The following is a 24,363-nucleotide window of genomic DNA, read 5'->3' on the forward strand; positions in this document are numbered from 1 at the left end:
CAGGCCTTAGTCCGCCAGCCCCCTGCACCCCGCCGCCGCCCGGCCCCCGCGCCCGCCCCGCGCCCGCCCCCGCCCAGCATCGCCGACCCACCCGGACCTCCGCGAGGAAATGGAGTGAGTAGGCGCGCTCGGGCCGGAGGCGGAGGGCTGGGGGGCCGGGGCGGGGAGGAGGGGGCGAGGGAGGGGCGAGGCCCTCCTCCACTCCAGCCCCGCGTAGGGCTCGTCGCGGCCCCCGCGCGGGGAGGGAGGCGGCGAGGGGCCTCCGGGACCCCAGCTCGGCTGGGGAAGCGCCCGGGTTGGGCCGCGCCCGTCCTGAGGCCTCCCCCACCCCCGACCCCGGCGGCCCACGGGCTAACGGGGACTCGGGCCGCAGCGGCTGGGAGCTGCCCAGGGGAGAGGGAGGCCGGGTGTCCGCCCGCGCCCCGCCCGCGCCCCCGGGCTAGCCTGGACCCTGGGCCACCTGTGGGCTCCAGAGCGGGAGTCCCGGGGTGATGGACCGACCCCTCCCCACCGCCTCGCGCCGGCCTGGAGCTCACCGCCGCCCCCCATCTCCAAGCCTGAGCTGGCGCTCCCTGTACCCTGGACGGGCCAGTCCGGGCTCTGGCTGGCGGCTCTCCCTCAGGGCCACGGCGCTGTCAGGGGCCTCTGCTCCTGCCTGGGTCCAGCCGCTAGACACTGTCCTGAGAACTGCCAGAGAGAGGGGGCTGTTCTAGCTTTCCTTGTCCGCGATGTGTGTGGCCCTGGAGGTCCAGGTGCTTTCCAGCCCGGGAGCCTGGGTCTGGTCTTTTCCCAAGGAAAGTGTTCCCGAGATGGGGCCCCAAATGGTGTAGCCAAGAGCCTGGCTGGCCTGTGGTGCAGGTGGGGTGGGCCTGGGTCCTTGCGGGGTTCAGGGTAGAGCTGCTGGGGGGCAGAGAGCTCTCACACAGGTTCCATCCATGAGGGTGCCTGGGCATTCCAGGCAGAGTCCACTCTCTTCCTGGCATCAGGGTGACCCCCAGGCCCCACTCCCACAGGTGGGCGCTGGAAGGTTGCCGGGTGTGTTTACGACGCCAGGGGATGGGAAGCGGGATCTGGGATCCTGGAGGCCCCCTACTGTGTGCCGAGGCCTGGCAGGCACCTTGCTGTGGACCAGGTCCCCACCCTGGCCAGAGGCCTGGACACGGAGGTCCAGCCAGCCCACCGGACTGTCTCCTCCTGCCCTTCTCACTGGGTGTGAGCCAATGACTCCTCTCCAGGGATTCGCCCGTGACCCGCCACCCGCCACACCCTCGGCCGGTGGGAGCTGCTGCCTCCCGCCCAACCCAGGAAGGCGACACCCGATGTCCTCTGCTTTTGAAAACTCAGACAAAAGCCCAGTTTGCTCCCCCACCCGGCCCTGGGAGCCCAGCCAGGGCTCAGGGGAGCCAGGGCCCGGATGTGTCTGCGCTAGGTTCCCCGACTTGTTTATCTGCTCTGCTCCCCAGGCCCACAAGGGAGCCTCCAGGCCTCCTGACAGCAGACCCTGAGTGGAGTGGGGGAGTGGGGAGGGGGCTGCTGAGGGGACAAGGGGTGAAGAACTAGGGAAATGTCCACGCAGAGCCAAAGAATGAAGGGGTAGTCTTGTCGGACTCCACCTGGGACTCTGCGTCGGGCTCCGCCGTCGGGCTCCGCCGTTTCCTTTCCTGCCGTCGCTTTTGCTCTCCGTGGCGGTGCCGAGGCCCAGAGTGGGGCAGACACTGCCCAGAGTCACTCAGCACACGCTGAGACCCCTGCGTGCTTGCTGCCCTGCCCCTGTGCCCCTTGGCACATAATGCCACAGGCTCTGCGCCGCATGGATCGCTGGATTTTCTGGGTGCAGACCTGGGCAGGGACTGAGGAGCCGGGAGAGAAGGCCTCTGTCTGGGGTGCTTGGGCGGATGATGGGTGGGGACTGGTTCCGTCTGGTGCCGGCCCGATGGAGCGCCTACCCCTCACTCGCGCCCGCACTCCTTTTCCGGGGGACAGATCGGGCTTCGGCCTGGAGGCAGCAGCTGCGGGGACCGAACCCCTCATTCCCTTCCCATGGGTTTTTGCCATCAGAGTTGCGAGAGGTGGTTGTGGCTTATGGTGATGCTGACGAGTTTGTTTTAAAAATAAACTTAAGAATTTCACAAAATTTTGTTAATATAAGCATTAAATTAAAGATTAAATTAGTTTTTGTTAATTTAACAATTTGAGGATTTAACAGTTCTTTTATTTTTAAGATTTTATTTATTCGACAGAGATCCCAAGCAGGCAGTGAGGCAGGCAGAGAGGGGGGGTGAAGCAGGCTCCCCGCTGAGCAGAGAGCCCGACGCAGGCCTGATCCCAGCACCCGGGGACCACACCGAGCCGAAGGAAGAGGCCCCAACCCACTGAGCCACCCAGGCGCCCCAACAATTTTTTTTTCAAAGAGTTTATTTATCTGAGAGAGCGAGCTTGTGAATGCAGGTTGGGAGGGGGACCCAGGGAGAAGGACGAGCAGACGGCACGCTGAGCCAGGAGCCCGGCTCAGGGCTCGATCCCAGGACCCGGCATCGTGGCCTGAGCGGAAATCCGGAGTCGGATGCTTTGCCGACCCAGCCACCCAGGCGCCCCTTAACAGTAATTCTTGAGTAACTCCAGGGAGGCAGAGAGCAGGCTGCTGAGGTGGGACAGAAGGACAGACGCTCCTGAGAGCATCTCAGGCGCTGCCGGGTGGAAATCCTGCTCTGGGAAGGATTTGCTGTGGGCCCCGGGGTGAGGGGCTGCTACCCTAGGAGCCTCAGGGGCTGGCTGGTAATGAAGGCTAAGTTAGCTCAGAGCCTCAAACGCCCCTCCTCCTCCCCGCAAGTCTCAGACCCCAGGGCCAGAGCCGGAGAGCACAACCCTTCCCGGACCCCGTCCCTTCCCTGCCCAGGCCTGGACATCCTCCAGGAGGTGGTCTCGGCGGGGTGCAAATGGGTCCTTCGCGCCTCTCTCCCACTCGGTCATTTCACGAGAGATGGAGCCGGTTAAAAAGGCAGCACCGTCCCCTGGTACCTGAACCTGAACCTAATAAGAAGATTCTATTCTCGTTGTATCTGTTTTGTAATGTTTTTACTCCGTTGCTTGTGGGAGCCCCTTCTGCTTCTCAGTCTTGGTAACAGTGTAGCATTTCCTTCTGAAACAAGGGGAATGCGCGGGAACAGCGAGTGGATTTGAAGGCAGAGAACATTCCGGTGGCAGTGGAGATGGTGGCAAGAACTCAAGAAGGTGGTTAACATTTAGTAAGCACCTGCTGTGTACTGGGCCCTGTTCTGAGTGCTTTGTCTATGTGAACTTGCGGGATCTTCACGGCAGCCCTACAAGGTAGGGGAAGTGAGGGTGCAGAGAGGTGACCGTGACACTCCTGGAGCCACACGGGACATACGTGCTTCTGGGTTCTTCCAGCTGCCAGAGTTGGGGGCGTGGAGGGGTCTTTGCACCTTCCTGTGTCCCGCCGGGCTGTAGTCTGGGCGTTCCTAGGTATCCTGACATTGGCTTTTCACCCTGGTTTGTTTCTTCGGCCACATGGAAGGTGGCTTTCGCCCCTAAAAGCATCTGCCTTGTACCTGTGGCCCCCCAGGGACCCCTTCTGTGTCTGCTGAGTGGGAGCGGTGCATGGACAGGTGGAGTCCTGACCCCTCCATGAGCCTTTGAGCATGTCACTCACTTTCCTTGGTGAAGCTGGTGCGTGGGGACATGAGTGCGCCGCGTCCCCTCCCGGGCAGGATGTGCGGAGAGACGCGGGCTGGCGCTGAGTGCCCGGCAGGGGCTCTTCCCCAGCCCGGTGCTGAGGTCCGTCTTCAAGATGCTCATGCTGGGGAATGAGTTGATGTTCTTTTAAAAAATTCGTATCATTTTCCAAGTCCGGGACCCTATTTCTCTCTGGCTTCTGCGCGGAGAGCTGTCGGGTCGTCCCGCGGCACCCGCTGAGCCGCCAGCCATGTGCGGAGCAGGCCCTGCGGAGCCCGTGGACGGCCTTCTCTGTGGTCTGGGAGGGTTTCCTGGTCCCTCCCTTCACGGACTGTTTCTGCGAAAAGTATTAAGGGTGTACCTGGGGGCGCCTGTGGGGCTCAGCCGGTTAGACATCGGACCCTTGGTTTCAGTCCTGATCTCAGGGTCGCGGTGCGAGCCCGGGATCCGCCTGGAGCTCAGCGCGGGGCTGCCTGAGACTCTCCCGCTCCCTCGGCCCCTCCTGCCGCTTGCACATACGGACTCCCTCTCTAGTGAATAAGGAAAGGTGTACATCGGTGGGCAGAAGGGCGTGCCTGGCGGAGGGACTGGCCTGTGCAAAGGCCCGAGGGCCCAGTAGGGGAGCCATGGGCAGCCATGGATGGTGCCCTCGGGAGGGGAGGGGTGAGGTTCTGACCTCACCTCTGACCTCTGGGGTCTGAGGAGCAAGTCGGGCTCAGTGTGGACACTTACCATGGGGGCAGCTTGGAGAAAAGTGCTGGGGTTGTGGGGGTAGACCCCGTGTCTGGGCAGCAGAGACCTGAAATCAGAGCTGCCCCCAGGTCAGGGAGAGATGGCGCAGTCCCTGGACACACAGGGACAGGGACCCTTTGGCCAGGCTACAGAGGGACCCCACATGGCATGGGATGGTGGAGTGTAGGTCTCGGTGTCCGGAGAGTGGGACGTCAGGCTGAGGTGTTTGTCTTCTGCCCAGAGGCTCAAGGCAGGAACTCAGGGACCATCTGAGCCCATCACGGGACAGTCTGGATCAGGCTGGGAATCCGGAGGGGAGCCCAGGCCGGGCCTGGTGGTGGGAAAGAGAGGTAGGAATCAGAGTGGGTGGCAGTTGCTGCGTGAACAGAAGGGTAGTGGTGGGATGGAGCCCGGCCTGGGGGAGCAGAGGGTCCATGGGGCTGTGAAGGCCAAGTGAGGGGCAGGGGCTTGGCGGGGGCACTTCTGGTGACGTCTGTTGCAGAGTAAGAAGGCCCTGCCCGGCTGGTTTGCGCTCAAACCAGGCGGAGTTCAGGGCAGGGCTGGCGTGATCTCACAACGCCCCACGGGGTGGGCTGGACCCCAGCTTTAGCCGCAGCCCAGCCCAGCGTGAGAGGGTCCGCGTTCCTGCTGTACGGATGCACGTGTGTGTTCTCACTTTAACTGAGATGCACACACCACACGGTCCCCCTGCCGGCAGTATATAATCCAGGGTGTTTACACAGTCGTACAACCCTCGGTTCTGTCTAGGTCCAGAACATTCTGTCACACCCAGCCGTCACCCCCCATCAGCCATGCCGTCAGCCGTCACCCCCTCCCCAGCCCCCCCCCCCCACGAGTCCCCTTCCCGTCCGTGGAGGAGGCTGGTCTGGGCGCGTCACACGCGTGGACTCACACCCTGTGTGCCCTTCTGTTTCTGGTTCCCTCCCTAAGCGCCATGGGCTTGGGGTCCGTCCCTGGGGCTGCGCGTGGGGGCCTCGCTCCTGCTGGTGGCCGGGGACGCTCCCATGTGTGGGGACCTGTGTTTATCTGTTTATCTGTCAGTGGATATCGGGGCTGTTTTATACGTTAATTGTGTAGTCCCTTCTGAAGTGGTCGGGACTTGTCCCTTGTCCTCTGCTGGATGTGGGGGCCATGTCCTGTTTTCGATGAATGTAAGAGGTCACAGTAGGTTTCTTCAAAAAAAAGGAAGTGATCACAGGACAGGTGGTCCACAGGCGTGGGGTCGGGAACGTGACGGGGAGGGAGTTCTTGGGTGGGGACCCTAGCTGACTCCCCGGTCCAGTGACCATTTACTGAATGTGTATTGTTCACGCATTCACAGCATCCTGCTGTGCCCTGGGTGCTGGGGACATGGTGGGGACAGAAGGAGACACTGTCCTTGTAGCGAAATAAGAGACAAAATAAGTGAAATGGCTGTAGGGTGTTGGTTGGTGGTGAGCCCAGGAAGGGACTGGTGGCACAGAGGAGGCCTCCGTGAGGAGGAGACTCTGAGGGAAGTCCTGAGGGGGTGAGTGAGGCCCGGGAGAGAGCATACCAGGCAGAGGACACAGCCAGTGCAAAGGTCCTGCGGTGGGAGCATGCCTGGAATGTTGGAGGGGAGAGGGGCCGGTGGGGACCTTGGCGCTCTGGGGCTGGTCTCTGCAGCTGATGGAGGCCCAGCTTACTTGAAGCTGGAGAAAGCCGCTGGATCCCTCATTCCCATTCGTGCCCCGCTGCCCTTCCCTCGTGAGGGCCCAGGGCAGGGTCCACCCGCCCTCCTGGTTAATAGGCAACAGGTTTGCTCTTCTGGGTCTGTGGCCTGCTCTGATCTCAGTCTCCACCATGGAGAGGATGGTGGAGAGCATTGAGCGTTCTGGAAAGCCTGTGCATGCCTCCTGAGCCAGCGACGGCGGCCGTCACCTGTGCCGAGCGCTCAGGGTCTCGGAGGAAGAGAATTCCTCCCCAGTGAGGGGGGGGGGGGGGAGATCATCCGGAAGGCTTCCTGGAGGAGGCAGTGGCCCTTGACCTGAGCTTGGAGTGGAGGAAGGGCCGCGGAAGGCAGGGGCCGGTAGAGGAAGAGGGGCAAACGGACGAGAGGTGAGGTTTATGCAGGATGGTTTGGAGGAAGGAAGGTTCTGGGGCTAAGGGCACATGAAGGCCCCCACAGGGAGCTGGGAGCCAGCTGTGACCTTCAGGCCCCCCCATTCCAGCCACCCCAGTGGAGCAAGGGCCACGGGGCTCCCTCCCTTCCCCCCCACCTCGGTGAGGCTCTGCTCCCCTTCCCTGCCCCATGGCCAAGGGCACAGTCAGCTGTTTCCTTTGAGTTAGCCCAGGCATGTTGCTGGGGTTGGGCTCAGTGCCAGTGCGGCCCGGACCCCTCATGCTGCTGCTGGGGCTGCCTGGCGTGGGCTCTGGCACCAGCACCCGCGACCCGCCTCAGACCCACCTCATCCTGCCTCCTGGGTGACCTTGGGCGGGTTGGTGACCTCTCTGGTGCCTTTAAAAACTACATGGGTCCCAAGGCTGAGGCCTCTGCAGGGCCGTTGGGTTTGGGCCTCATTAACTCATCTCCTGAAGCCAGGATTATCTCAGACGCGCTCAGCCCACAGCCTCCCCAGTCCTGAGCCGCCCACACTGGGGCTCGAGCCCGGAATTTGCTCCAAGCTCTGTAAAAATAATCAGGCAAGGACAGGAGTGTGTGTGCGGAGGGTGGGCCTCCTGGAGGGCGTGTCCCTCCTTCAGCAGCCGCGAGGTGGCCTCTTGCCCAGCGGAGCCTGTGGAGGCTCAGAGACAGGCTGGTTTGCCCTGGGTCACACAGCCCGTGAGGACAGCTGCCACACCTCAGTGTCTCTGCCCAGCGTGTCTTGTGATCTGGGCTCTGATGCTCTTCCTGAGCCCCGGCGAGCGTCTCAGCCACCCACTAATGGGGGTGTCCCCCCACCCTTGGGCGCCTGGCAGGGGCTCTGAGGGCCGCGTGTACACTGCGCACACACACGAATCTGGCTGGACCCGGGTCCCCGCTTCCCCATGGAGCAGCTTCAGGTCCTGCATTGACAGGACAGGGACGATGGTCCCACCTGCCCCGCACACCCCTCCTGATGGGCTCCGCAGGGGTCCTTGACACACGCACCCCCTTCTGCCGTCCAGCTCCCCTCCTGGAGACCGGGCTGGGACTGTCCGTGGAAGGCGGCGAGTGCGGGGCCGCATGCTCTTACTTTGCTGATGTTTAATTAGGGTTCTGTGGTTGTACTCTGTTTTACTTTGAGCATTTTCTTGGCTTGACCTGAGCTACTTGGCCCCGGGGGCAGGTCCAGAACTGCCCTGGGGAGAGTCCTGTCCCCTGACACTAGGGCGGGAAGCAGCCCTAGGCGTGGGGGGCGGGTAGGCCCCAGTTCCTCTCTGCATCCTACCCTCGCCGGCAGCCCCTGAGGCCCAGGGCAGGAAACCCTTAGCCCCCAGCGCCTGGCTGGGGGCGGGAGATGCTTGCTCTGCGCCGGCCCAACCCCCCTGCGTGCCGGCCTCCGCGTTGCCATGGGGACGGCGCAGTTACCAGGGCGACCGCCTCCCGTGGGCCCCACCAGGGGGGGTGGCGCCTGGGGCGGGGCCACTTTGGCGCCCTCAGGCCTGGGGAGTGGGGCTCACTGCCTGTGCCCTCCAGGCTGGGCCAGGGTCGTTTCCGGGAGGGATGGAATTCTCTTCCTGGGCCGGTGCTCGCTTCTCACTGCCCGCCTGACCTTCCCCTGACCTGGCTCAGCCGGCAGGGACACACCACCCAGGCGAGGACACTGCCGGCCTTGTTGTCTGCAGCCCGGCAGGCTGGCCAGAGCTGTCCCTGTGTCCGTGTCCTGCCTCAGTGACCACCTGCCTGCTGGGCCGCTGGGCCTCTGCCCTTCAGGGCCCTGTGTGCACTGGGGTCTCGGCCGCTCCGTGCTCCTCCCCCAGCTCTGCCTCTGTCCCCACTGGGTCCCCAGAGGCCCCGTGACAGCTGGGAAAGGGTCCACATGTGGTGTGGCCCAGAGCTGGGCTGTTGTGGTTCTAGTTCCAGCTCTGCCCCTTCCCAGCTGCGTGACTGTGGGCAACTGACTTGCCCTCTCTGGGCTTCACTTGCCAGCCAAGGAAAGAGCGTATCAGGCAGGAGGAACAGTAATGGAATGATTCTAAGTAAGGACTGAGATTGGTGCAGTTCAGGTGTGGCCAGAAGGTCCTGGAGGCTGGAGCAGCGTAAGCAAGCAGGAGAACAGAGGAGGTGAGGACAGAGAAGTGGGTAGGGCTGGGCTGCACTAGCATTTCTTTCAAGGGGTGATGGGAGCCAGGGAGACTTAAGAGCAGGAGAATGAGTCGTTCTGATCTTGTTTTGAGAATCTGGTTCTGGTTGGGACGTGGGTAGGGGCTGTCAGGGGCCAGGGAGGTAGCAGGCTACAGTAGAGGCATGGGATGGAAAATGTGAGGTTTGCAAAAAGTGAAGGGTGGGTCTCTATAGGGAACAGTGGAGGTGTCACCTTGCCTGGGTTACACAGGACGGTGTGGCTCAGAAATGTAGCTGACCTGGCCCTTTAGGAAGGGCCTCCAAGCTGGATTGCTGGATCAAGCCTTTCCTGAGCTCCACCCAACTGAACCCAGCCTCCCTGAGGAAGGAGAGACGGAAGCCACAGAGGGTGTGACCAGTGCTGGGGTCCCTGGGAAGCACAAAGGGGGCAGGTGCCACCCGCCAGGAAGGGAAGAGCTGGGTGGGGTCACCTGTCTGGGGCGTGAGAGCCAGATGATTTTGTGTGTCTCAGCTAGGCCAGGAAACCGAACCTGAGTGGAGTGGGGGGAAGGTCACTGCAGTTCATGATGGATGTCCACCGGGAGCAGCCACCTGGGCTGGGGGAGGGCTGAGGCTCAAGAGTGGGCCCAGCACAACGTGTGACTTTGGGCCTCCGTTTCCTTTCTGAAGCACAGGGGGAGGGGGCATAGAACAGGAGCTGGGGCGTCTGTTCCTGCTGTTTGTGCAGAAGGAGAACCAAGGCCTAAAAGGGGTGGGGGGTCTTTGGAGGCCACAGAATGGCTCCCAATCCCGATCCGGGGCCAAAGGCTGGGGGTGTGTGTGCGTAGCAGAACCAAGGGGGGGGGGGTCTATAATTTCAGTCCCTGTGCAGATACGGGGCTTGGAGTGGGTAGGGGGACGTGAGAGGTCTGGTTCCCAGTGCTCAGAGCCCCTCCTTGTGGGCACAAGGCCCTGCCCCCGGGAGACCGTTGAGGCCTGCGTGAGTGGCCCTGGGGTCATTCAGGATTTGGGCTGAGAACAGACTTCTGGACCCCGCCTCCTCTTCAGGCCGCATCTGGTCCCCCAGCCCTGGAGGCCGAGGTTACTATCAGGTGCCTTGTATGCAGTCGCTCAGGGCTGCACAGGTTTCACTGAGCGCCTACTGTGTGCCATTCCCAGGGACCCCGGGAGAGACCGTGGAAGGGAGCGGCCAGGTTTGCAGTCTCCTCCCTGGCCTGCCACGTGGGTAGTGGGGTTCAGGGGAGCCAAGGGGAGGGGAAGGGCAGGAAGGATTCACCCGCCCTCCTGGCCCTGGGCCTGCGGCCTGCCCCCACAGGGCCTGTCCCTTCCTTGCCTCTGACATTATCAAGCTCCTGGTCCACACGGCTTTAAGGCAAAAACCACACCGCGTGCCTTTCGGAAAGCATCCAGTGGACAGAAGAGGGAGTCTGGGGCCGAATTCGGGTTTGCCTCTTCTTCCTGCTTGTTCTCGGGATGCTCGGAGCCCTTTCTGTGTCTTGGGGCTCCGGGCAGACGCCAGGGAAGCAGCTTCTCGAGAGAGGACGTCCCAGGGGCAGGGCGGTGGGTCTGGTGCGGCCGGGTCCTGCGCGTGTCCCTCCCAGGGCTGGAGGTGCTTGGTGGGCGGGAGCGTGAAGCGGGGGCTGTCCCGGTCGTCTCCCTCTTCCTGATCAACCCCTGACCGCTGGGAGTCCCGCCGCCTCTTTCTTGGCTCAGCTCAGCCTCTCGCCTCCCCAAACCCTTCCCAGGTCTCTGGGTAGAGCCTCACCCTCCCGTCCTTGGGCCCTGTTCCCAGGGAGCCCCAGGGGGCTGTGGGGGGAGTTGGGGGGACTTCGTGATGTCGTTAGGCCAGGTGGAGAGAAGGACGCTGCCTCTGAGGCGGGGGAGGGACCCCACTTCGCAGCAGGGAGCCTGCGAGGCCAGGCCGCGCGGCTGGACGGCGCGGCTGGACGGCGGGCTGGGGTTGGGATCCGAACCAGATCTGTGGAGGGCAGGAAGGGGTGGTCCCCACCGTGACCTTGCATCCCGCCCTCAGGGTCCTGGCGGCGGAGACCACATCTCAGCAGGAGCGGCTCCAGGCCATTGCAGTGAGTTTCCTGCCCCCCAGCCATGTGGACGGGGGTCGGCGGCCCTCACCCAGTCCGGGGCCTTGGGGACTCCGAGCCAGGGTGTGGCAGGGTCCCCGGGGAACCAGTGCCTCCCCTTGAAAGGAAGAGGAAGGGAGGGAGCCTCTGTGCGTGGCAGGGTGCGGGCTGGGGTAGATTTCTAGAACCTTGCCCTTATGCTGGAGCTGGGGGTGGGGGGACCTGGGGGTTAGCGGGGGACAGGGGGCTGGGGAGGGTCCAACGGGCCACTCCACAGAAAAGCAGGGTGCGCGTGGGCAGAGCCTCCGGTACTTTGGGGGGGTCGGCGCGCCCCTGGCCTCGTCCTGACCTCCGTGCCCATCCCCGTCGCCAGGAGAAGCGGAAGCGGCAGGCCGAGGCGGAGGCAAAGCGCCGGCAGCTGGAGGATGACCGTCGGCAGCTGCAGCACCTGAAGGTCCCCCCCCCCCACCCCGTGGACCCGGCCTGGTGGGGGTTGCGGGGGCGGGGGGCGGCCGTTCCCTGGGGACCAGGCACCGGGCCTCGGGCGAGGGCGGGCAGGGCCGCACCTGAGCCCGATTCTGACCTCCAGCCCCGTGCCCCCAGTCCAAGGCGCTGCGGGAGCGCTGGCTGCTGGAGGGGACGCCGTCCGCGGTCTCGGAGGGCGACGAGGGCCTGAGGAGGCAGATGCAGGAGGACGAGCAGAGGGCGCGGCTCCTGGAGGAGTCCATCGGCAGGTGCGGCGCGGCACGTGCGGTGGCTACGGAGCGCGGGGGGGCGGGGGGGGGGCCCACCCTCGGGCCGGGATGGGGTTGGGCCCGGGGAGGCTCCTGTGCAGGTGGGAGCAGGGAAGGGCCCTGTTCGCTTCGACGGGGCTGCGGGCGTCCAGGCTGGGCTAGACGGGGCTGGGGGCTGCCTGGTGGGACCCCTTCTTCTAACCACGCAGCAGAGCGGGTGCCGGAGCCGGGGAGGACGGGAGTGGCCGCCGCCTTCTCCCTGGGGCCTTCCTGGCGCCAGCCCATCGGGTGAGTCTCCCCCCGCTTGGTCCTGATGCCCCACAGCCGGGCAGCCGGGCCTGCAGCAGGCCGGGGGAGAGGGGCCGGCCCCCACCCCCCACCGCCCGCCGGCCCCAGAGCTGGACAGAAGGACTGGAGTTTCCAGGCAGGCAGAGGCCCAGGCTCAGCCCAAGGGCAGCAGGGTCGGGTGGAGGGATGTGGCGGCCAAGGAAGGCGCGAGAGGCCCGGGCCCCGCGGCACGCTGGCTCACCGCCTGGCTGGGTACGAGGCACACCCGCCGGGAAGACCTGGGGATCCTGGGGGGTCGGGTTTGGAAGAAGAGGGGACAGGGGTCAGCTGGGACTTTCCTCCCCAGGCCTGTTTCCCTGCATCCTCCTGGGCCAGAGCAGGGGTGAGGGGGTCAGACGGGCCTGCACGCCCATAGCCAGGACGGACCGGGCAGAGGACTGTGGGCCAGCGGGACAGAGAGCTGGTGGAGATCTCTGCCCATGGGGGCTGGACAGGGCGGCTGCTTCTCGATCCGCCCTGCTGGGTCTAGCCCTGGGTGGGGGCACCCACCTAAACTCGGGTGCCTTGATGCCAGAGGGGCCCTGCTGCGAGCCCTACCCTGTGTCTGGCATACACGGAGGGCTTTGGGGCTTGGCTTTCTTCCTCCCAGGGAAGCCCACTCCTCAGGTGCCCCGCCACTGGCATTTTGCCCGGTTGGTGCCCTGCCTGGACATCTCCTCCAGGAAGCCCTGCAGGCCGACCCTAATGGTGGCCGCTGTCGCTCCCTTCCGTAGGGGCCTCAGACTCACCCCCAGGGCCCAACAGGCCCGTGGCCCCAAGCCTCCGGTGGGCACTGGCTGCCAGGGGACTGGAGATCTTTGTTCTGTTCCCGCCGGGTCACATGCGCCGTTGTCGTCTCGTACTTGGAAGGTGACATGGTTTTTCCAGTGTCCCCGGAGAAATAAAGCTTCCCGTAAAAATACACGCCTCTGAGCGGAAAGCAGGAGCGCGGGTTGGAAACCAACAGAGAAGAGAACTGTGGCAGTGAGGTGCCCGTGGACGGGCCGGCCTGGGGTCACACTAGCCCTGCTGCTGGCCGGCCTGTGCGGCCGCCGCGCTGCGTCTCAGTTTCCCCAGTTGCAAGGGGGAGGGTGAGACCACCTCACGGCTTGTGGGGAGACCTCGCGGCCAGGAACCCGGAGCAGTGCGGGTGCCCACAAGTGCCCAGTGAGGACCGTGGCTCCCGTGCCCCACCCCCAGGCTGCAGAAGGAGATTGAGGTGCTGGAGGGCGCAGGCCTGCCCGCTGCCGCCTCCGGGGAGAGGCCCGCCGCCCGGAGCCCAGCCAAGGACCAGGAGGCAGACGTGGTGTTGGAGTCTCAGCAGGTGAGGGGGCGGTGATGTTCCCGGGGCCCCGGCCCTCCCCGGCCCTCCCCGACCCTCCCCAGCCCTCCCCAGCCCCAGAGCTGGGGCAGGGGCCCCTGGGGCATCGTGACGACCGACATCGCAGCTGTGTGTCGGAGCCCTGTCCAGCTGTTCCCCTGGCAGCACTGGTCCCCCTCTCGCTGTCTGCCAAGGCCTGGTGTGGGGCACACTGGGGAGATGCGGGCTGGGCCCAGCCTCCCTGACTCACGTCCGTTGAGCAGAGGGAACGTGGTATCAGCGACCAGAAATGCAGCGAGGATGGTGGGCCCGGGATGGGTAAGCCCAGGGGCACCGTGCAGTTCCTGGGGAGGAAGCTGACGCATGGGAGCTCTAGGCAGACTTCCTGGAGAAGGTGGGTTTTGAAAACTGAATAGGAGTTCTCTAGGCATGGACTCAAGATGAGAGGGGGCTTCCCCTGAGGTTGATGGAGCGCAGACTGTGGGGTCCCTGTCCTTGAGATGCCCACATCCGGAAGGAGCCAGAGACAGTACCTCAAGGGACAGAGACATGACTGGGGGGACTTTGATTGTGGTCGGGGGGCTGAGTGGAGAGCTGGCCAGGCAGAAGCCACGGTGCAGGGGATGCCACACACAAAGGCCCCAGGGCGGGAATGTGTCCCAGGAACAGTGAGGTTGGCCAGCGATGGGGGGGGGGGAGCTTATAGGCCGGGGTCTATGGACACAGGGCCCTGGGGGTCATCTAGAAGGGTTTCGGCTTTGTTCGGGGAGCACTCGGGAGCCATGGGAGGCTTCTGCCCAGGGCAGGGATGTGAGGTGGCCGTCAGGCTAGGGCAGGGCTGGGGAACCCCTTCAGGAGACGGCCCCCGCAATGGGGCCTCCAGGGGCAGAGTCAAGCCCTCCGCGCACGGGTGGGGACCTCCATCAGCGGGAAGGGAGCGCTGGCACCCTGACCTCTCTCCCTTCTTTCTTGCAGGACCCGGTGGGCACGCCCAAAGGTAGGCTTCCGGGGGGGCCTCCGTCCTGTGGCCCGAGTGGGGTGGTGGGCATGAAGCCGGCACCTGCGGCCTGACGGCTTCTGTCGCTGATAAAACCAGCAGCAACAGGGACCGGGTGCCGGTGCTTCCCCCGAGCCCAGACCCCAAGCCCGTCCCACGCCATCACCTCCCTTAGGGCAGTGACCCTGGGTGGAGCTGGTGCAGGTGAGGGACCTGAGGGCTCAGCCCGAGAGGCCCGAGGCCCGGGGTGTCCCCCCCGCCTGCAGCAGGTGCCCTCGCCCAGCCCCGCCTCTGCCTCACGTCCGGCCGCTCTGGGCAGCGGCACAGGTGGGCAGGCCTTGGTTTTCACCTCTGCAAAATGGGCTCTGCGGGGTTAGGAAATCAAGGTCTCAGCCGTTCTGGGAAGGGGGCACTATTAAAACAGAAGGGTCCCCCCCCCCGCACAGATGTGGAAGGTGGTTATGCAGGAAACAGACCAAAAAAAGAGCCAAAGTTTGGAGTCTGGGATCTGTTTTTCCCCTTCCTCAGCAATTATTACAGGTAGATAATGTGCATTTGCAGGTATCTCGCAAATTTGTAGGACGTTTAAATATATTTAATTTAAATGTAAGAGCTTATGGAACATAATGAAAGTATTAAGTTATATTTTTAAAATGTATTTCAAACTCATCTATTTTCCCATCTAAGGCACGGAGGGAAAGCCGCCAGCCAGGGTTGGGTGTGGTGGTCAGAGTGTCTTCGGCCTGATTTGTTGTGTGTTAATTATTCAGGGGAGTGTCTCACTGTGGAATTAAAGTTTAATCATTAAAAAGAAATTCACAGAGGCCTCTCAGGGATTTTATGAAAATCATCTGGGCTGAGAGATGGAAATGGACCAGGGGCTGGTTGTGTTTGGGGTTCTGGGTACGCATGCGGTGGGGGGTCTGGGTGCATGTGTGCATCAGGGGAGGCCCAGGCGTCTGGGACAGTGTCTGGGGGTCTAGGGGGTCGTGGGGGTGTCTGCAGGTGTGTACGTGTCGGGGGTCTGGGGGGTCGTGGGGGGGTCTGCAGGTGTGTAGGTGTCGGGGGTCTGGGGGGTCGTGGGGGGGTCTGGGGGGTCTTCTCCCTTCCGACCCCATCTCTCTCCACCCTTTGCTTACTGAGCAGAGAAGCGAGTCTCCAACACGCCGGTGAGGCCGGTCGAAGGCTCCACCCTGATGAAGGCAGGTAGGTCATCTCCGGACCCGCTGCTGTCCTGGGCTAAGCTCTGGTCCTGGGGAGCCTGGAGAGACGGGCGCGAGGTCCGACGCAGACATGCCCTCAGCAGGAGCTGTGGTCCTGGGGGTGGTGGCTGGCCCCAGGCCCCCTCTGCTTTGGCTCCATGGTCACATGCTGGCCCAGCTTCCCTGAGAAGATGGGCCCCTCGCATGGCAGCGCTCTAACCCAGCATCCCTCGTGGCATCCCCCAACCTTGCTGCTCACTCCCGGGGCCTGGCAGGGGCCGCACACCTGCCCACACACGCTTGCACACGCCCGCACACGCTTGCACACGCCCGCACACACTCGCACAGCAGCTCTCACACGCCCGCACACGCCCACGGCGGATCTTCCCTCCTCCACTGTCCCCAGGCTGCCTCAGGATAGGGAGGGAGCATCCTGTTCCTGGAGGGGACCAGGCGGGGACTCCGACTTTTCTGTGCTTCTGGGAAGCCGAGGGAGACGGGGTAGTGCTAAGCCTGCCAGAGCTGCCGTTGGGATCGGGCTCTGCCCCAAGACAAGCGCCCCTCCAGTCCCTGTCTGCTGGCACTAGCCCAGAGAAGGGACCAGTGAGCACAGCGGGCAGAACCTGACTGCTGTACCGGGGTACTGGTGTGAGCTGTGCAGGCCCAATCCTGAGGGTGGTGAAGACCCTCTTGGGGACGCGGTGGCCGGGCCACCAGGACACCCAGGAAGAAGAGGGTGGCAGCGGTGGCCCAGGGTCTCGTGCAGGGTCAGGCCACTTTGCCCCAGGAGGCAGGAGGCAGAGGGTAGCATCTGCCAGAGAAGGGAGTGTCTTCGGCCATTTAGACCAACCCTGCGCTGACCCTTAGCCAACGGCCTTGTGTGGTGCACAACCCACCCAACTGTATGGAGGTGAGGGTATTAGGCTGTGTAGGGATGTGGAATTAAATAACATTCATTTGATCAGTCATTCAAGAAGCACTTACTGAGCACCTGCTGTATGCAAGGTGTGAGGGCCCCAGCCTGAGGGAGCTAACGTCCTGATAAAGACCCTGCCCTGCCCCGGCTTTTGTTCACTCCAGGAAGCTGTCCACCATGAGCTGCTGGAGCAAACACAGCAACGCGCAGAGCTGGGGGGGGTGCGGGTCAGTCAGAGGGCTCGGGGGTCAAACTTAGCAGGTGACCTTTGAGCGAGGCTCCAAAAGAAGTGAGGGAGTCGGGGGTGGGGGGTGGGGGGCAGAGGTGTGTCGGGGGAGGGCACAGCACATGCAGAGGCCCTGGGCTGACCCCTACCTGCCTTGTCGGAGGAGGAAGCGGAGGCCGTGGAAGGAGTGAGGGGGAGAGGGAGGACTGGGGCCTCTACCGCGAGGCACCGGGAGCCCCGGAGGGCTTCAGGCAGAGCCGGGACCGGCCCCACTCGGTGCGCGCGGCGCCCTCTGGCGGCAGCGGGGGGAACAGGCCGTGGGTGTAGCGGGAAGCGAGGGGGCGGCCGGCCCGGATTCCCGAGGGGCCGGGTAAGGAGGCCTGGACAGGGGGCCCTGGGGGCGCAAGATGTGGGCGGGTTCCAGGTGTTCCCAAGGCAGAACCCACAGGACTGCAGAGGACGTGGGGGGTGAGCAAGAGGAGGAGGAGGGTACTGCCTCGACCAGGCTGCGAAGACCCCGCAGGGGCAGCTTACAGGGCCCCCTGGGAGCGAGGCTGGGACGTGGGACTCCGAGGCTCCCAGGGGACCCCAGGGGCAGGCGTGGAGGAGAGGGGCGATCCTGGGGCCCAGGGCGAGGTCCTGAGGCTGCGGTCAGCGCCCGGGGGCGGGTGTGCTGTGGGACCGTCTCCTCACGTAAGCTTGGCGGTGATGATCTCTGCGGAGTGCAGTGGCTCCTGAGCCACGGTCCCGACTGTCCTGACGCCCGCAGGGTCTCGTGCACCCTTCGTAGCGCAAGTGCTGGGGACCGGGTCCCGCGCTGACGGAAGGAAGGTGCGAAGCAGACACAGGCTGAGCCGGGGGTCCGGGGTGGGGCCGAGACCCAGCTGGGAGCGCGGGCTAACCCCAGCTCACCCTGGGCTGTGCCTGGGGTCAGGGCCTGCCTCCCTCCGACTTACTGTGCGGCTCCGAGGAAACGGCAAGAGTCTGAGGCTTTCCCGACGGGGGGGGGGGGGGGGGGGGGGGGGGGGGGCGCGGGGGGGGGGGGGGGGGGGCAGCGAGCACGGGCCTCGAATGCCAAGCAGAGGAGCTCAGGCGGCCGCCCGTGGCGCAGGAAAGCTGTGGCGGGTGTGGAGGTGGGGGTGCCGCGGAGAGGGCGTCCCCACTGCTTGGCTCCGCGCTGCCAGCTCCCCTTCCCTGGCTTGCCTGCCGCCGGCGGGGGGCACGTGGGCGGGTGGCCTCGGGTAACCCGTGCCTCTCGTGCCAGCCATGTACTCGGTTGAGATCACGGTGGAGAAGGACAAGGTGACTGGGGAGACCCGGGTGCTGTCCAGCACCACCTTGCTCCCTCGGGAGCCGTTCCCTCAGGGCATCAAGGTCTACGAAGACGAGACCAAAGGTATGCAGCCCCCACCCCCCAACCCACCCCGCCCCCTTCCCACAGCCTGAGCCAGCGCGTGACCTCCACCCCGATCTGGCACAGACACGGTTCAGGGCAGGGTCCCACGGCTGTAGCCCGCTGTTGGCGCAGAGGCTGTTCCCGGCTGGACCTGCAGCCCCGTCTTTCGTTCACTCCAGGAACCTGTCCTCAAGCTTGGCTGAGCGCCAGGTCCTGGGCTGGGCTCTGGGACTCGAAGCAGAGTGGAAATTAGCTCTGTCCTGGGAGAGCCTTGCAGCCTGAGGTTCACAAATAATTTGAATAAGTATTGTTTTGACGAAGGTGACAAAACCCCCAGAGATGCACAGGGGGCTTGGGAGGTTCTAGCAGGACAGGGAGGGGGCCAGGGGGTGGCTCCTCAGAGGAAGTGCACAGAAGCTCCCTGAATGCGCAGCAGTGTGCAAAGAAACGGTGTGTCTCACAGAGGCCACAGCATGTGCAAAGGCCCTGTGGTGGGATGAGTTTGCTGGACTAGAGGAACTGGAGGGAGCCTGTGGGGCTGACGTGGGGTGGAGGGATGGGGTCCGATGAAGCCCTGGAGGGAGGGGTGAGCAGGGGACTTGGTGCTGAGATCCGGTTTCGTTTTGGGGTTCCCTGTGGCAGCTGGGGGGGGACAGGGAACGAGAGATACCCACAAGGAAACCTGACTGGGAGGAGCAGGGCGACCTTAGTCCAAAGCCCCAGCGTGTCTGTCTGTCTCTGTCTCTCTGCCTATAGATAATTCACACATACAAAATTCACTCTCTGTTTTTAGGTAAGTAAGACTTTCATTTAAACGGTGTTATCCATCAGTATTTGGACGGCGATTTTATAAGTGGTTCGGCATTTCAGCGTTGGTCATTTTTGGCCTGGCCTGTAAGGGTAGTTTACAAGCGAACCTAGGGAGGGCAGTACTGACTCTGATGGCAGAGAAGGAGACGAGCCCACTTTAGTTAAAATATGTTTTAAGAAGACGTTAAAAAGGTACATTGAACATGAAGGCAAACATCTTTCCGCCCGCAGTGGCGCTCGGGGAGGTGATCACCTAAGCCAAGTGTGAGATCCCAGCACCCGGCTGCGGAGTCCGTTAGCAAGTCCGCAAACGCCGTCTTTACACGAAAACGGCGTCCTGGGTGGGAGCGCCCGGGCCGCGCAGCTCCGAGTCCAGTTCAGTGGCTTTCGCTTATTCACAAGGTCACGCACTCTCACTAATTCCGGAACATTTTTCCTCCCCAAACCGAAACGCCATCACCTCCTATCCCCACCAGAGCGTCCACGGGCCCCTTCCTGCCTGTGGATTCGCCCAGTCTGGGCGGGTCACACGCGTGGACTCACACCCCCTGTGGCCTCCTGTGTCTGGGTCCCTCCCCAAGCGTCGTGGGTCAGCGTCTGTCCACGTTCATATTTTAGGACGAAATAACATTCTGTTGTTTGGCTGGGTCACATTTTATCCAGTCATCAGCTGATGGATGTCTGGGGTATTTCCACCTTTTGGTTTTAGAACGCTGTACAGGTTTTTATGTGGACGTATGTTTTCATTTCTCTTGGGTGATATCTAGGCATGGGATTTCTGGGTCGTGTGGGATTCTGTGTTTAACCTTTTGAGGAACTGCCAGGGTAGGGTTGTCTTCGGCAGCGGTGGCCCCACGCCCCTTCCCACCGCTGTGTGTGACGGGCCCCTCTCCCACATCCTCAGTAACACTTGTTACTGTGTTTAAGTTATCATGATCTCGTGGGCACCGTGGTGGCTGTGGAATGATAGCTCACCGTGGTTTTGGTTCCCAAGGCCTCATGTTCTTAGAGGCTGGTGGGTCTCTGCAGCATCCAGGATGTTTTGAAGGGGGCCTAGTATCAGCCATAGGTTTGGGGACATAGACCTGAGTGGTACCCGGTTCCAGCTCTCACTAGCTGTGTGACCCTGGTCAAGTCTCAGCTGCCTCATCTCCTGTGCAAGAATGAGCTCATGGGGCTAGAGGCAGAGGACTCGGCCACTCAGTGCAGCCTGGCCCAGCCCTGGGGGACTCTGGACATCTGCCAGACTGGAGTCTGGTTGCTTAGCAATGGGAAGGTGAGCCATTTCCATGGCAACTGAGGGCTCGGGTTCCTATTTGGGGGCAGTGGCCGGGGGAAATACTCAGCCTGATTCTGTGGGCCTCCAGCCCAGAGTTGCTGCAAAGCCTTGAGGTATGGACACTCCTCCCCAGGGGTTTGGAAACTGAAAGCAGAAAACACTTTCCTCGTGGCCAGCAGCCAGGAACCGGCGCCCTGACCCTTGGTCCAGGAGGAGGCAAGTCCGAGGGCCGGTGTGTCCCTCCCTCCCACAGGCGGGCGGCTGTGTTTCTCGGAGTTTGCTGGGCTGGTGTCAGAGTGTGGTCGGTACTCCTGCCGGCGTTCAAACCGGCCCTCAGGACACGGCAGATCAGACCCCATGGGGCAGTTGGAGAGGTTTGGAAAAGATACTGAGCCAGATTCCCTGGAGCTGCCTAGGGGACACCGTGGCTTCCTTTCAGACGCAGGGAGCACCGTTTCAGAAAGTGATTGTGCCCGAGGTTGCAGAGGTGGCCGTAAGGAACGTTAGGAAGTTTCTATCTCATGCCCTGTGTTCCTGGACCAGAGTCCCCTTCCTCCCCAAATTTAAAAGTACCCTTCTCCATGACCCTTGGTTTCAAGAGACAGGCCATCAACGTGGGAATTATAAAGTGCTTACATGTGACAGAGAAGGCCAGGGCGCCTGGGTGGCTCAGTGGGTTAAAGCCTCTGTCTTGGGCGAAGGTCATGATTCCAGAGTCCTGGGATCGAGGCCCGCTTGGGCTCTCTGCTTGGCGGGGAGCCTGCTTCCCCCTCTCTCTCTGCCTGCCTCTCTGCCGACTTGTGATCTCTCTTTCTCTGTGTCAGATAAATAAATAAAATCTTTTACAAAAGTAAAATAGAGAAGGCCATCACTGGTTTCAGGGACAGAGTAAAGCAGACCTGGCCTGCAGCGTGTTTCCTAGGGAACAGGACCCTGAGTGACCAAGCTAAACCACAGGGACCCAAAGACGGAAGCTGTCACAGTCCCTGAAATCCCTCATGGAGGGAGATGCACTTAGCTCCGGAGACAGAGCAGCGGCTCGGCCCGGCCAGCTGTGGGACCGTAGGCTGGATGCAGCCTTTTCCCGAGCCGGACCATTTTCGCAGTGGGAGAAGCAGACTGGGTTTGCTGGGGGGCCGTGCGGGACCCAGTTGCAGGCAATGTGGAAAGGCCGCAAGAGGCGGGCGCACAGTCCGCAATCCAGATTCCAGTCCCCCGGTCTCTGACCGGCGCCCGGGCCTGGACACTGCCCTCTCTGGAGCTTGGGGAGGCAGCTGGTTCTAAAGGTGTGACTCAGTTTCTCATTCCTCCCAGCCTGGAGGGCGGCCCGCAGCCTTGCCAGGCCTCCGCCTCGAAAGCCCGCTCACTCTCTCTCTCTCTCTCCCCGCCCCCGCCAGTGGTCCACGCCGTGGACGGGACCGCGGAGAACGGGGTCTGCCCGTTGAGCTCCTCCGAGGTAGACGACCTCCTTCACAAGGCAGACGAGGTCGCGCTGAGCGAGGCCGGGTCCACAGCTGGGACGGCGGAGACCCGGGGGGCGTCCAAGGAGCCCGTGCAGACCACACCGTCCAGGCGGGAGATCCCCGGAGTGCAGGCGCAGCCGGGAGAGGCCACGTCCGGCCCGCCAGGCGTCCAGCCCGGCCAGGAGCCCCCGGTCACCTTGATCTTCACGGGTTACCAGAACGTGGAGGACGAGGCCGAGAGCCAGAAGGTGCTGGGTCTTCAGGACACCATCACGGCGGAGCTGGTGGTCATTGAGGACGCGGCGGAGCCCAAGGAGCCCGCCCCGCCCAACGGCAGCGCCGCGGAGCCCCCCACCGCCGCGGGCTCCAGGGAAGAGAACCAGGTGGGGCCCGAGGCCCCCGCCAGCGACCCCCAGGACCTCGACGCGAAGAAGCAGCGCTGTAAATGCTGCTCCGTCATGTGAGCCCCCCGGCCCCCCCGGCCCCCCAGCCCCGCCCTCCACACCACAGCCCCCCACCAGCCCGGCCCCGGCGTCTGCCCCCGCCACCTGCAGTCACGGGCCCCAGGATGTGCGGTTGTCACATGTTCCTTCCGAGGTTTCTTCTGTTGGAGAGAGAGGGACAGGGGTCCCCCACCCCATCACCACCCGACACCCCCAAACCACTGAGCCATGCACCTACGTCTGGTAGGAGAGAGACATGGACAGACCCGCTTTCCCCGAAATGAAGGGCCCCCCCCCCCACGTCACGGCAGCTCCACAAAACAGCCCCCAGCCCCAGCGGTCCTGGCCGGGGTGACCGGGGGCCTCGACGCAGCCCCGGGCCAGCCAGCCGCCCTCTGGGCCTCCTGCCTGTGCCTTCCTGCCACCTCCAATGAGGTCCCTGAGGGGACATCCTGCCAGAGAGGGACCCGGAGAGCCGAGGGCTCCTGGGAGCGCGCTCTGTCCCCGCTTAGCCCCTGGGAGTGGGGCTTCCTGGCCAAAGCTCTGGTGTCCATAGCTTGGACAGTTGGGGTAAGGCCGTGCCTCTCTGGGGAGTCTTGGTCAGAGGTCAGGTTCAAGGTCGTGGAGAGGAGCAAGGCCCCTCTAGGCATCCCCAGCCTGACGCGCTCCTCCCCCCATGCCCTCTTGGGGCATGGCCAGTGGGTGATGGAGCCTGGGAAGGGAGAGCCCCCCCCAAAATCCCCCCCACGCAGGAGGGGTCCGTGACCCCTGCACTGTGTCCTGCAGGCCGGGCCCTTCGAGCCGCCCCTTGCATAAGGCAGGCCCCTATGAGCCACTTCCTGTCCTAGCTCTGACTCCCATTGGGCCCTCCTTCCTCCTGGTGCTAATTTGGGGACCCTGGGGGGCGGCCCAGGACCTGCTTGGACCAGGGCGCTGGGTCCCTCCAGCCGTACCCCAGAGATCAGGCCACTGCCAGCTCCACTGGGCTTGGCACATTTCGGGCAGCGGCGGGCGCACGCAGCCCGGGGCAGGGGGCTTCCTCAGCAGAGTCCCCTGCGCTGCCCCGCCCGACGTGAGCCTGTCCCCCTCTGGCCAGGAGGGGTGAGGGGTTCCCCCCGGATGCAGCCACACTCGCCCCCAGAGGCACATCTGTGCGCACGCTCACAGACCCACACCTGTGGGCTGTGGCCCGTGAGGCCCCATCTCGGCCCGCCCCCGGGGCCTCCGGCCTGGTGCCAAGGGCAGGTGCAGGGCCCACCTCGGGCTGCAGCCTGGATCCCGACTCAGCTCTGCCCCTCGGTGGCGGGGGGGGGGGGCGTCTCTGAGGTGACCCTGGGCAGTGGCCGTGGGACCCCCTCCTCCTTGAGTCCTTGAGCTGTGAGCGTCCGCGGGAGCGCCCCTCTGCTTTGATGTGCGACAAGGCCCTGATGTTCCTGACTTTCCCAGAGAAGCAAATAAACCGTGTGAACAGCCCCCGGCCCCGCAGTCCTTGGCTTTCACCTGGGTGGGAGGGTGTGGCCAGGCCAGGGGGCGGCCAGGAAAGGGGCCCCCCCCGGGAGCTGGCTTTTCCCTCCATCCGCAGTCTCCGGGCCCCCTCGGGCTCAGCCTAGTGCCGGGGGCGGGGGTGGGGGGTGTCAGTGGGTGCCCGCCTGTCCCGGCTGCCCGTCTGAGCAGCACCTGGGCGGGGGAGGCCTGGAGGTAAGGGGACCCGGCGGGGACAGCACCGGCTCTGTAACTTCCCCAACCCGCCCCGCCCACGGCTGCCCCTTGCTGGATTCCCAGCTTTCCCCCAGCTCTGCAGAGGAACCAGTCCCTGGGAAACCGGGTGGGGGGCACGGGGGGGGGCGGTCTACAGTGGCTGCCGTCCCGATTCTGTCTCCCCAGCTGAGCTCGGACGTTCTCCGCCCTCTCTGTGCCTCAGTTTGCCTCTCCGGGGGCAGGATGGTGTCCTCGTCTCCGCCACTGTCCCAGTAAGCGGGGTGACCCAGTCTCTGCCCTTTGGGGCCGCACTTTCCCTGTATAAGCAAGCTGGGGGAGTGGATAGGATGAGGGGCTCCAGTTCAAATCCCAGTCCTCCCATTTGATGAAAGAGGAGACGGAGGGTCCAAGGGTCCCCAGAGCCAGCCACGGGGCAGTCAGGACAGAGCCCGAGAGCAGGGGATGAAGGTCCCGTTCACAGTGTGTGTCCCTCTCCTGTCCTCACTGTGGACTGACCGCCGGGCCGCTGGGTCTACTCCCCAGAGAGACTGGGCTTCTGCAGTCCTTGACGGAGAATCAGGCAGGACCCCTGCCCACGCCAAGCCTTGGTGCCCCGTCCATCAGGGGTCCTGGGCTTTGCACACCCTGCGCGTGTTTTCTGGCACTTTCGATGTCCTCCTTTGGTCTTTTATGTCGAGGTGGCCGGGGGGACCTTCCCAGCCCTGTAATGTCCCCATCTCAGAGGAGGGGACAGGCTCCGGGAGGCTTAGTGGGGTTT

The 24,363-nt window shown here is 63.7% G+C and overlaps 1 protein-coding gene across 2 annotated transcripts; it reads left to right on the top strand.

Moving 5' to 3' along the window:
* The first annotated feature begins 46 nt into the window (after nucleotides 1-46).
* Nucleotides 47-23,360, top strand: PALM (paralemmin). Of its 2 annotated transcripts, XM_059388429.1 has the most exons (9): nucleotides 47-114; nucleotides 10,725-10,776; nucleotides 11,147-11,227; nucleotides 11,377-11,507; nucleotides 13,035-13,158; nucleotides 14,131-14,152; nucleotides 15,299-15,358; nucleotides 17,761-17,892; nucleotides 21,379-23,360. In XM_059388429.1, the coding sequence occupies exons 1-9, from the start codon at nucleotides 110-112 to the stop codon at nucleotides 21,906-21,908; spliced, it is 1,137 nt and encodes a 378-aa protein (XP_059244412.1). In that variant the 5' UTR covers nucleotides 47-109; the 3' UTR covers nucleotides 21,909-23,360. The 2 variants fall into 2 exon arrangements, with proteins under 2 accessions (XP_059244412.1, XP_059244413.1); XM_059388430.1 differs by lacking the exon at nucleotides 17,761-17,892 and having other exon boundaries at nucleotides 49-114.
* The last annotated feature ends 1,003 nt before the right edge of the window (nucleotides 23,361-24,363 follow it).

The sequence above is a fragment of the Mustela nigripes genome, chromosome 2 (genome assembly GCF_022355385.1).
Source record: "Mustela nigripes isolate SB6536 chromosome 2, MUSNIG.SB6536, whole genome shotgun sequence".
Lineage (NCBI taxonomy): Eukaryota > Metazoa > Chordata > Mammalia > Carnivora > Mustelidae > Mustela > Mustela nigripes.

What these genes read in the sequence shown, in the direction of transcription:
- PALM (XM_059388429.1), top strand. An exon ending in TGGTGTTGGAGTCTCAGCAG is followed by an intron (nt 13,159 to 14,130) that starts GTGAGGGGGCGG and finishes TCTTTCTTGCAG; the next exon opens with GACCCGGTGGGCACGCCCAA. An exon ending in CCCGGTGGGCACGCCCAAAG is followed by an intron (nt 14,153 to 15,298) that starts GTAGGCTTCCGG and finishes CTTACTGAGCAG; the next exon opens with AGAAGCGAGTCTCCAACACG.